This window comes from Macadamia integrifolia, chromosome 9 (genome assembly GCF_013358625.1).
Source record: "Macadamia integrifolia cultivar HAES 741 chromosome 9, SCU_Mint_v3, whole genome shotgun sequence".
NCBI lineage: Eukaryota > Viridiplantae > Streptophyta > Magnoliopsida > Proteales > Proteaceae > Macadamia > Macadamia integrifolia.
This window is the reverse complement of record NC_056565.1, coordinates 13,436,859-13,448,878: the sequence shown is the minus strand read 5'-3', so window position 1 is coordinate 13,448,878 and position 12,020 is coordinate 13,436,859. Positions and strand designations below refer to the sequence as shown.

The 12,020-nt window shown below is 36.3% G+C and overlaps 1 protein-coding gene and 1 pseudogene across 1 annotated transcript; one reads left to right on the top strand and one right to left on the bottom strand.

Annotated features, from left to right (window-relative positions):
• Positions 1-736: 736 nt before the first annotated feature.
• Positions 737-1,746, top strand: LOC122088030 (annotated as a pseudogene).
• A 944-nt stretch (positions 1,747-2,690) lies between these two features.
• On the bottom strand, positions 2,691-11,011 carry LOC122088081 (LRR repeats and ubiquitin-like domain-containing protein At2g30105). The gene is made up of 10 exons (XM_042657225.1): positions 10,621-11,011; positions 10,443-10,537; positions 10,058-10,219; positions 8,596-8,706; positions 8,380-8,480; positions 5,804-5,941; positions 5,289-5,337; positions 5,081-5,146; positions 3,279-3,398; positions 2,691-3,190 (listed from the first exon to the last, which is right to left on the bottom strand). Exons 1-10 carry the CDS (start codon positions 10,799-10,801, stop codon positions 3,080-3,082), a joined length of 1,134 nt encoding a protein of 377 aa, XP_042513159.1. The 5' UTR covers positions 10,802-11,011; the 3' UTR covers positions 2,691-3,079.
• Between the last annotated feature and the right edge of the window lie 1,009 nt (positions 11,012-12,020).

Here is a 12,020-nt window from a genome sequence, read left to right as displayed (position 1 = left end):
AAAAAAAAAAAAATTGCAACGATTTATCTGAAAATGGTTTGATTTTCCCAAATGTAACACCTCTTTCTTTGTTTCATAAATTTTAATGATTTAAGAGTGTAATCCTCTGTTAGAAACTAATACTATAATTGCAAATCAAATTATATGACTCATTGGTGAGAAGAAAAAAGACTGTTATTACAGGCAACAAACAAACATTCTAGGGTTTTATTTAGTTTGAAGATCAAATTTATGATTAATAAGAAAATATATGACAAAAAAAAAAAAACTCAGGCAAAGGCAGAGTCAATGAAAATTCAAATTGGTTTGGACTTGGTTTGGTCATTTCTTAAGTATAAACGAGTTTCTTGACTCGTAACTAAGTTTCATGTTTTTTGATCCAACTCAAATGATCCACACGAGTCAAAATCTACTTTTCCAACTATGCAACTATTTTACTTTACTCCATATAATTTTCAAAAGAGAAAATTAGAACGTCACCCCTTGAACTTTCTTCTTTATTCAATGCCATCTCTTATACTTTTTGAAATACCAAAGACAACCTCTAATAATTTAAAAATTTTCAAATCCATTTCTACCGTTAGTCACGCCGGTTAACTGTTGGAGTATCTATTAGTTTTTGTTTAAAATGCCCAAAACACCACCCCATATGATGTGAGTGGACCATATTACCCTTGTCCCCTCTACTAAACTCATGAACATATGACAGGTTCACAAAACAGAGAAGGAAGCTTGTGCTACAGCCATGGCCATCGCCAAAACCTGCAACTATCCCTTCTCCAGCCTCCGGCGTACGTTCGTGTAGACCCCTCCCTTTGGCGAAGGTTCGTGACTATCCATCTTGTTCGGAGAAGATATTTCCCTCAATGGTTCGCGACTAGCCTAAAATCAACGCTGACTAAAATAAAGAAAAAGCCGATTCTGCTGTCGTTGTTTGATCATCAAATCAATAAAGAACAAAACATAACAAACCCTAATTTGTAGTATTATATATACAAAGGATTCCAGACTATCATCTTCTGAGTTTCGGAATATCAGAAAAGAGGTTCAGAAAGTTTCAGAGAAGAAATGTCAGGTTTTAATGTTAAAGGAGGAGGTGAAGGAGGTAATAACAAAGTTAATGATGGAGGAACAAAGTGTGAACGTTGGAATACAACTTCAGAGCAGGTTAAAGTTCTGTCTGATCTGTTCAGATCTATACTCCGAACTCCAACCACTGACCAGATCCAAAAGATTTCTTCTCAGCTTAGCTTCTATGGGAAGATCGAGAGTAATAACGTCTTCTATTGATTCCAAAACCGTAAACCCAGAGAAAGACAGAAATGAAGGAGAGTTTCCGTTAAAGATTGCGATCCATTCCAAAAAGCAGAGGTGTTCCCTGCAAAACGTAAGTGACAAAACACAATCTGTAACTTCTATGGATGATTCAATCTGTTTAATTTGAAAATTTGTTTTTGTAGATTCTGGAGAGGTTGATCAGATTTCAGAGACTGTAAGAGTGGTGGAGACGCTGCAACTATTTCAATTGACCTCGTACGGAGATTCGGATTCACAGAAGATAAGATTACTGAGAAACGAACGGAATGAGATGAAGATGTTTTCATGTTCGATGGGAAAAGAGATTGATCGTCCACAATTAGATCTTAATTTAAGCTTTGTTTAATCATTAACTACTTGATTTATGAAAAACCTAACAGTTTCAATCAAGAACCACATAAATTTCATAAGAAATAAGGGATTCATCAAGAAAAATTTACTACAATTTGCTCTTGATAGGAATGAAATTCTGTGTTTGTTGGGACTTGGGATTTGTGGGTTTTGGAAATGGCAATGGCAATGGCAATGGCAATGGCAATGGCAATGGCGATGGCGATGGCTGTAGGATAAGCTTCATTTTCTGTTTTGTGAACCAACCATATGTTTATGAGTTTAGAAAAAGGGCCAAGGGTAATATGATCCACTCACATTATACGAGGGTGTTTTGGCATTTTAAACAAAAACTAACCGATATTTCAACAGTTTACAGGGGTGACTAACGGGAAGGATGGATTTGAAAAATTTTAAATTATTAGAGAATATATTTGATATTTCAAAAAGTACAGGAGGTTGATATTAAATAAAGACAAAGAAGGTTGATATTGAATAAAGACCAAAGTTTAGAGATGATGATGCAATTTTCTCCTTCCAAAATAAAAATTTTCATTTTTCTTTATTTGTCTTTTAAAATCATTTTCAATTCCATTCCTTCCTTTTCCTTGAAACCAGACGGAGATGAAGGGACGAGCTTCTGCCCCACACAACTTACTACTCAAGAGTGTAATTGCTAAACCAACTTTAGAAATCCTTGCTTTGGATGTCAGTAGTCATTTAAACGTTACTCATCATACAAATTGCATGCCAACCTGACTGCAGGCTGTGTTTGTTTCGCCATCATAATAAACAGCATGGTTTTAGTGCAAGGTATTGGGTTAGATATCGGTCACATTCGAAACTGATATGATATCAATACATATAGCGGCACAGATTGCCTGGGTAGCAACACTAATGGATCACCTCGCCTGTATCAGGCAATCCAATACCAGTACCTCAAACCATGATTAACACATTGGAATATGATCGAGGGGAATAATCATCCGGACACAGGTAATAAAGGGAGGGGAAGTAATAAGCCATATGACGGGAGATTGCCATGGATGCTAAGAGTACCTATAAAGTTGGAGGGCAATTGTTTCCCTTGAACTGTCCTTTGAAAACATCTGCTGGGAGTCGACACTCAAATATACAACATTCATTCAAATAATTTTCCAGCAAAACTAGAGGCAGAAGTTCCAAATTATTCACATGAACAATATGAAGAATGTATTCCAATCAATAGCAGCTCTTCAACTTTTGATTTAATCGAGTGATTCACTTCATTGATCATACTCAGTGTCTCATCTTTATGTAACCATGGCAAAAAGTCATCCTCTATTTGATGTGGATCCAAACTCCCAAATCCACCCTGAATCCATCAAGCAATTGAAGGATACCATGCTTCACTAATTCACTAATGTGCACCAAGAATATTAGAATAGGGTCCTCACTTCTTATCTGCACCTTCATCAAATCCAGCAGAGAACCCAACTCTGAAATCCAGTTGTTTCTGATGCTTTGAGCGGCGGCGCTCATCAAAATCTTGCCATCCTTCAAACTGTTTCCATATGATATTGTTATCAAATGTTCAAAAATAAAAGACTGATGGATTCAAACCAATAAATAAAGCAACATAGAGCCACTACCTGACGGAGAAGATCCATCGTGACTTCTGTGTTATGGAGATCAAGTGCGGAGAGTTGGGTACACATTTTGAATAATGTAGAAGGGAGAGATTTGAGCCCATTATTGCTGAGGTACAAAGCCTACACCATGCATGAAATAGTTATTTCAACCATGATGGCAGAAAATATAGTTGTATAGGGTCGGCAAATAAAACCTAGATAGAATCCTGAGTAAGAATTTGGCCACACAATCCATTGTAGTCCAATTGGGAGAAGAAACATGTGTGATCTCTCTAAACTCTCATGCTGCATCTAGTTGCTTTCCTAGAAAGACTTGCAAGGGGGAGACTAGTGATGTTCCCCATTTTTTTGGAAAATTCATCCAATTACCTTTTCAGGGGAAGCAACAGTTCTCCGAGGGATAATTTTGGAAGTTGTTGCCCACAATGTCTCCAGCGAAAAATAAAGGAAATTTTGCGAGGGGAAATCCCTAACCCTGAAATTTTCATTGTGACCAAGCAACACTGAAAACCTTCCCAAACATCCACGGAAAGCAACCAAACGCAGCTTCAGTCTAGAAATTGGGGCCTAGATGTCACCTTCTTTTGCAAGGTTACACATTTTATATCTGCCCAGAAACTTATCCAAAATGAGATGAGAAAGCAACTGACAATAAAAAATCTGAAGGAAAGAAACAGCCATCCAGGGATGGTTTTGGAATGGTATTTCCCAGAAAAGGTTTCTCACAAAAAATATGAAGGAACCAAGCAACACTATGAAGGAAACCCCTTCCCTCACTTTTCCCTTCCCAAACATCTCCAGGGAACAACCACCAAATACAATAATGGGGTTTCTATCACTTAAGGGGATTAGGGTTCAGAAAACCTCAATTAAACCAGAATTGAAGGGATGGAAACAAAACCAGCAACAGAGAAAATCAAATAAGTCAGTCACAACGGATCTGATGAAAAAGAAACTCTGGTTGAATACTCAATTCAGGCAGATAAACAGACCTGCAAAGTATGAAGTCCAACGGATGGATCTATATATATATGTCAGAATTTTACTGGATCCAAAACAAAAGCGTGCTACTGAATCCCATAGCAGCACCACTCTTGAATTCACAAGAGTCAACACACCAGAATCCACAAGTGCAAACCTGAAATCCACAGACAACTGAGCCAAAGCTTCATCTTCATTACAAAATTCGTAGGTAGTTGTTTATCCCTTACAAGCTTCTTATACAAAAAAGTGCTACACCAACTCAGACACAAAGGGAAAGGCTGGCCAATCCTGATCTTAAGGAATAAAAAATAGATACAAAGACTGACCAAAACCAAAACTCCCAACCACAAGCTGTATGGGATCCGGGAGGTTTCCTAAACTGACTAGAAAACTAAAATTAAGAAATGATCCATAGTGATTAGGGAACTACTATATCTCAATGTCACAACCATTAGTAACCCTTTCAATATTATCATACTACTGCCATGCTACCTCCACATTTGGATCCCTTCCTATAAGCCTACTCTCGCACAAGCCTAAACTCATGTTTCCCTTATCCCAAATTCAACAAAAGAGCAACCCAGGCTTATGTAGGGATAGCTCTGAAGGTATGTTCCCATCTATAACATAATCCATCTTCCTCAGTAAACTAAACACAAAAGCATGGACTAATTTATACCAAGATATAAATGTCATTTAGGTAGGAACTGCTTATACGATCTATATATTTCCACAATGGTAGCAATAGGAACCCTGAGGAACCAAAAGGAAAAAAAAAGAAAGTAAAACAGAAACCAGTTGAGAATAGGAAGACAGACCTTGAGATTGTGTAGATTTCCAAATGTCTCAGGCAGTTCGACCAGAAGATTTGATGAAAGATCAATCTGCAGTATATTACCCTCTAACATGTAAGATTACACACCTGCTCGGGAATAAATTAGCATACGAATGCAAGATCCTGAGTTTAATAAAAGGAACATTGAAATTTAAAGTTACAATTTTTCTAAAACATGAACATAATACTACCTCAATCAGAGATCTGCAATTTCCTATACTTAAAGGCACAGAGTTTAACCTGCCGATGCACAAAAAAAATATCAATAATGAACCAATAAAACTTATGATAATCATTAACAACTTAAACAGAACCCTTCATAGTTTAAACTTAAACCTTGAATCTAGCATGATTCACTGTGAGGAGGTCTAAAACTCACTGTGAAAACTCAAGTATGACATGTTTTAGCAAAAAAACATATAAAACAGATGACTCCTGTGTTGAAGTATTTATTTATTTATTTTTTTTGTAAGACGGGGGGTGGGAGAGAAAGTAGTATTTTCGACATGCAACATAAAACCATAAACCTCATAAATATTGTAATGCGACCTTTCTAAATGAAAGAATTTTAAGTGTCAAGTTATCTGTACCTAAGTGAAATACGAAAATAAAACTACATGCCGAACAAACAAGTTGTTAATATTGTATTATTATACCCGCAACCACACATAGAGAAAAAAAAATCACTTATAAAGGAAAATGGTACCTATTGTTGCTTGCTGTTAAAATTTCAAGTTGTGTAAGAAGTTCTATTTCAATTGGCAAGCTTGTCAACTTGTTATTTGCAATATGAAGTTGCGTTAGAGAAGTCAAAGCACCCAATGACGAAGGCAAAGTGGTTAAACTGCAGAGATCATATAATGACAAATGTTAGTCCATAATTATGTAATAAGAAATGTACACCTGTACCGAGCCAACAACATGAGCTTCATATTTCATAGTAATCAAATAAGGTATCAGATAAATCATATTTTGTTTTCCATGTTCTCCGATACTTTACTGGAACAACAAAAGGATCATGTACATGTGATAATAAGCAGAGCAAGGTAAAGAGTGAAAATGCTTAATTGGTATGGGCATACTAGCAAAGTCAGTGAGAGACATAATTTGAAATCTATTAGTTACAGAAGATAGATCACCAACTAGAGATCATTGTAAAATCAAAACCACAAACTACCAAGGAAGAAAGTAAGGCATAGCTACATGGTAAAGAAATAACTATGGTGGTTCTGTTCCTTGTAGGAAACCAAAGACTCAAAAGTGTGAACGGCTCTCAAGTCTCAAGCACAATTTCATTTCAGGAAAGAGCTACCTTGAGTAATTAATAGAATTAGAAAGCTCGGAATCTGCAAGTCAAGCACATACCCAAAAGCATATTTTCAGAATAATACATAGAGTTCATGACTTTAAAGGAGGAATGGTTCCTGGATGGCCCACCAAGGAAGGACTTCCTATACAGCCCCAATATCTGCTAGAGGACCCAAATTGTGGACAGGCAGGTCCCAAAGCCCTGTCCTCACATGTGAAGTTTCATCCCAATGGAAAATAAAGCTCTGAAAATCCACTAGGAAAATGAAATGTCTGAAAAAAGGTTGAAAACAAATGGATATCTGATTTTATTTTCCCTTACATGGCGGGGTTTATGATTGAATTTGGTCTGAAATTTGAGACATGGCTGACCAAGGTCAAGTTCTAAATGTCAATGGCTGGAATTGCCACATACCCCTTTCATGTGGCACAATTAGGTGGAACATGTAAGAAAGCTCCCTCTGTGGACTGTGCAGAGAAACTTTTGGCTTACAACTATGACCACTTCCCACAAACTATCAGTGGAAGATAAATTTTAGTTTTACATCTCAAGTGTCATCATTACATCAATCCTGATTATGTCTGAGGCAAAGTTTTACATCTCAAGACCTAGAATATAGTTTTCACGGCGTCTAGACGACTCAAGGTGTTGGAGGGGGACCTAGACTCAAGAAGACCAAGGCAACCAAGGCGATCCTGGTTGTCAGGGTGTCTGGACGCCAAGGTGATGACTTGACAACTAATCAACTATGATCTAGAACACTCATTAGACTAGCAGATGATGTTCCAAGCAAAAAAAAAATTGATAAATGCCATGACTGCACACTAAGAAAATTGAAGTGGCAGGAAAGGAAAACTTTTTTAATTCAGAAAAGTACATAGCAATTCAATGAAAAGGAAACCATTTTACTGGGCTTTAGGTAAAAATAATCTGCACTAAAGACTGATTATCTACTTTAAATTATCTCAATGGTGAAATAATGTGAGATCATTTTCAAAGGCTGAAACAATCAAATAAAGCCCAAATGTGGTGTTTGTGTGTATCACTATGACACAGTGGTCAACACTATCTGGAAATTGTCATCGCGCTTCCAAGGATTTATGAATTAATCCGTCATTTTACAGCGGATTGGAAGAGCTATCCCAAATTCCTGAGTGATGTTTTATCTTTTCGAGGAGAGATTCCAAGTCCTACTAGAGCTATTCTTGTTTTGTATTCCTTCTCTTTCTTTTCTACTTTCTCCTAGTATCTGGCATTGATTTGCCAATTTTTTTACCCAACAACATCACCTCACAAAATCCTGGAATTTTCAAACCTCAAGTTGTCATTGCTTAACCTTACCATTTACCTAACCAACTAGTATTTCCCATCCATGTAAACAGCCAAACCCCATTATAAATTATTTAACACAAATATCCAAATTGTTTTATCACAGAAATCCACCGAATCGTAACCCTAAACCTGGAAATTAATAGACATAATTTTCCTTCAAACTCCTATATCACAATCTGCTTGGGAGGCTTTAGCTCCAATTAAAACTCCCGGTTCACTTGTCATTAGTTTCAATGTCAAATTGTTAGTTTTCCATGAAGCTTGGTTCACTACTTCAATTATCTAAAGTCTAAACCATACCTCTAGTTGTGATGTGCAAATAAGCCATGGAATGTCTTGTAAACACCATAGTTTAGGTCCCCACATCATTCAGTTTATACTGCTGGGCTAATAAAGTTTCTCAATGTACCATCATAAGTTTTATGTGGCTCTGCTATGAACACCTCATTCTAAACAGTTGCAGACTTGCAGTCTCCACTTCAAGTAGTCTCATTCATTTTGGATTTTTCCACCTTAGATAGGTCCTATTCAGCTAATATACTTGCATTAACAGAATTTCTTGACACCCCATCACTAGTTATCTGAAGCTTGTTGTGCTCATGAAAAGACCAAAGAATACCATAAAACAAGGGACCACTTACTGGTTTTGGCTTAGAGACAGAATACTTAGGGACTTCAGAGATGTTATGCCTTCCCAGCTGATGCATTTGTCCAATATATCATTTGCATTCAGGAACAGTTTCTACACAGAGAGTTGAGCACAAACCGGAAGAGTTTAAAAAATTATGCAGTGGAAAGTGCTTTCAAGTTGCAAATATATGAGTCAAATTAGAAAATGAGAATATGCAGAAAGTCACCTGAATAGAACTCAAAGAGCCAATTTTGACTGATATTTCATGGATAGAATTGTTGCTCAGATCCAATACTCGTATAGAACGTCCACAAGCCCACACTTCATCAGGTATTGTCTTCCAAATCCCAATTAAAAAAAAGAAAAAAAGAAAAAAAGAAGAATAAGATTTTGACAGAAAAATACAAACTTGAGGCAACCTCACAATCAGAAGTATAGTAGTCAAGGCACCTATGCGGGCTTCCTGCCTAGGAGCCCTAGGTGTGTATTATTTATACATATATACAATTATGCTACTAGTGACCGCATCAACGCAACATGACATGATTTTGCTAACAAAGACCTCATATGACAAAATCAACATATAATAAACAAAAGCATAGCATATAATATAAACATATTCATCAAAAACAAAGCAATAAACATAAATCAAAGTGAAGTGTAAAAAAACTCATAGAAAATAAGCCTATTCATATATGTTCCTCAGTCAATCGACATACAAAATAACATTGAAAATGGGCAGTTGAATAATAGTACAGGTAATCATCTATATATACAAGAATTTTATACGTTGTAGTTGAACAATATTAGCATGCACAGTAACAAAATAGTGCTTATACCTAAGAAATTTATATGATACAAATGGCGTACCCGGTGATAATATCTATAATCTTAATTTTATATGTTGTAGTTGAACAATATTGGCATACACAGTAACAAAATAATGCTTATACTCAAGAGTTTTATATGATGCAGCTACTGTTTATCTCAAACCACACGGGGGAAAAAAAACTAAACAGTAAGGTGCTCCACCTGGCCACAAGACAGTCACCTTTTTTACTTCAAGTAAGGTGTGTCTTTGCCTTGGCTCAGAGAATCCAAATCTAGGCGACTCCTTGGCAACATTTCCTGTCTTGCCTGTGGCCCTTAAATCTCTTCTTTTGGATATCCCAAATCAAACAATTCAACTCTCTAGTTTATCCTTGATAATTACTATCATGTTTGGATATTTATTTTCTCTAGTACTTAGCATAAAGGCCTTTCTTTATTGATTGAATATCTTTTGTGCCGACTCTATTAGGACTCATCAAGGTGAATTTCCATCTCACAATAACAACTTGAAAAGTTGGTTCTTGGGAATGTTTTTTTCATGTTCTTTTTTAGTTGTGGCAATATTTTTTCCAATCTTATAGAGTAAGAAAAGCCCAATGTTTGAATGAGTCAATGAAAGAATTGGAAAAAGAAATTCTAGAAGAATACTTCTGGTAATGGTATGGGCTCATGCTCATGACTCTTTTGGATTGTCCGAACCTTGCAAGCTTCAGTTTTGGTCAGTCGAAGTTCAACAAGAAACTTTGAATTTCGGAACAAAGCCATTATTAAACATAAAACTTAGTGGCAACCAAGAAGGATCATAAAAGAATAATTTCATAACAAAAATCACAGATAGACCAAGGAAATCCATATACCGTCAACTGATATTCTGACAAAGCTATTACTCCAGTGAGTTTCCAGCGTTCTGAATGGCTCTTATCAACGGGTGCCTTAATCTTTTCAGATACAGTTCTTTTAGTATCAATAGTTCTCTTCAGATTGGTCGGGGAAGAAGCTTCTTTAGTGATAGGCCCATCCTTTAATCGAAGGAAACTTAAAACAATTTAGAAGTTTGATTAACCTTTCAAATCAGAGAAACAATACTCTAAAAGATTAAAAAGAAATTCCAAAAAAAAAAAAAAAAAACAGAGAAGTTAAAAGAGATAAACGAACGACAGAATTGAAATTTTGAAATTGTATCCCCTCAGAATAAGAAACTGAGAGGAAATAACAATAATGTATACAAGAAAGAAGAATTACCCCTTGGTGTAAACCCTGAGAAGCCATGAGCATGAGCTTCGACCCGTCGCTCAGTTCCGAAGCCTTCAACGTCATGGTGTCCACCAGAACTTTCCCTGACAAGAACCACAATAGGGTTTGAGGAATTTAGAGAGGAATTTAACAAATAGAGGTACGCAAAGATATGGACAGAAGGTACCTTTGGAGATGAGTCTTTGTCCTCTCGGAAGAACATTGGTGACTGGCTGAAGAACAGATTTCAAGTCTTTAATGGTGGATTCCGGGTTGATGGAGATTGGTATAGTTCTCCCACTGAATTTCACTTGGACAGTGATGACCGGAGGAGAGGGATCAGCAGTTCCACCACCGTCGTCTTCCATCCTTTCTTCTGTTTCGTCTCCCTTCTCGATTTCTCTGATTCTAAATGCGCAGTTGCAAGAAATTTCAGACTTTTCTTCAACAATGCTTATTATGAATTTTCTTTTCTTTTCTATTAATTTCTTGGCAGCCAGACATAATCGTTGATGAACTTGGGTTATAGGGACCGTGGGTTAGGGCTGGAACATCCCCGGCCTCGTACAGAACCTGCTAGACTTGCACCCATTGATTTAAAAATCGGTATTGGATCGGTTGATGTAGAGACCTAGCTGATATTGGTTTAGTTTACAAAAAATATATGGGGCAAAATAGTTTTAAAAAATGATATCAAAATTTTGGAAGGCAAAATCGTCCGATCCCTAGCGTGATTTTGGTATTGATATCAATATTGACACTGACTAATACCAACACTATGTGAGAAACGCTAACGACTAGTGTCATGGTGCTATTGGTACATGACATATGGCACAAGAGTGAGAGACATGTCTATCGTGTCGTGAATAGTTAGTTGAAATGAAATCATGAAAAAACTTTGTTTTGCACTACATGTTTAAGGTTGTTCAGAATTTAAATGAGACGGTAAAAAATATGATCAAACAATTTAGAAATGGAAAAATAGTAAAAATAACGGCATGTGTTTAATGTTTAAATTTGAAAAATACTTTACAAAACGGCAAAAATTATGAAATCGACTCATTTCTTAATTCTTTAATTTAAAATTTAAAATATTATTTATAAGTTTGTATAATATTAAATTAATTACTTATAAATGCTATTTTTTTTTTCACTCAACACGAAAAAGATAAATGCATTTAAACGTTTCCCTTATTAAGTTCTTTTTATTTTTTTTATTTTATAATTGGGACTAATACGAAAAAAAAGGGTTAACTACGGTCATGTTGCTAGAAGCTTACAAGACTCATTGGCCTGTGGGGCAACACTCTCATTATTTTAGTGTGGCCCTTGATAGATATGAAGACCCTCCTATATGGAAATAAGATCCTTTTCATGTAGTCCAAAGATTAGGGAGTCATCCCACAACTGGGAACATGGGGATGTGTACCCAAGGCTCAAGGTTGGGTTAGGGTTTTTCAAAATCGGGCTCAGCCTAGCATTGTTTCACCCCTTAGTTTGGTCCTATTCGAAATGAAAGAATGAGATCGTCTTGTTGTTGGTGCGTAATGGAGTCTCAATGCACAACCAATGGGAGTGCAAAAAGAG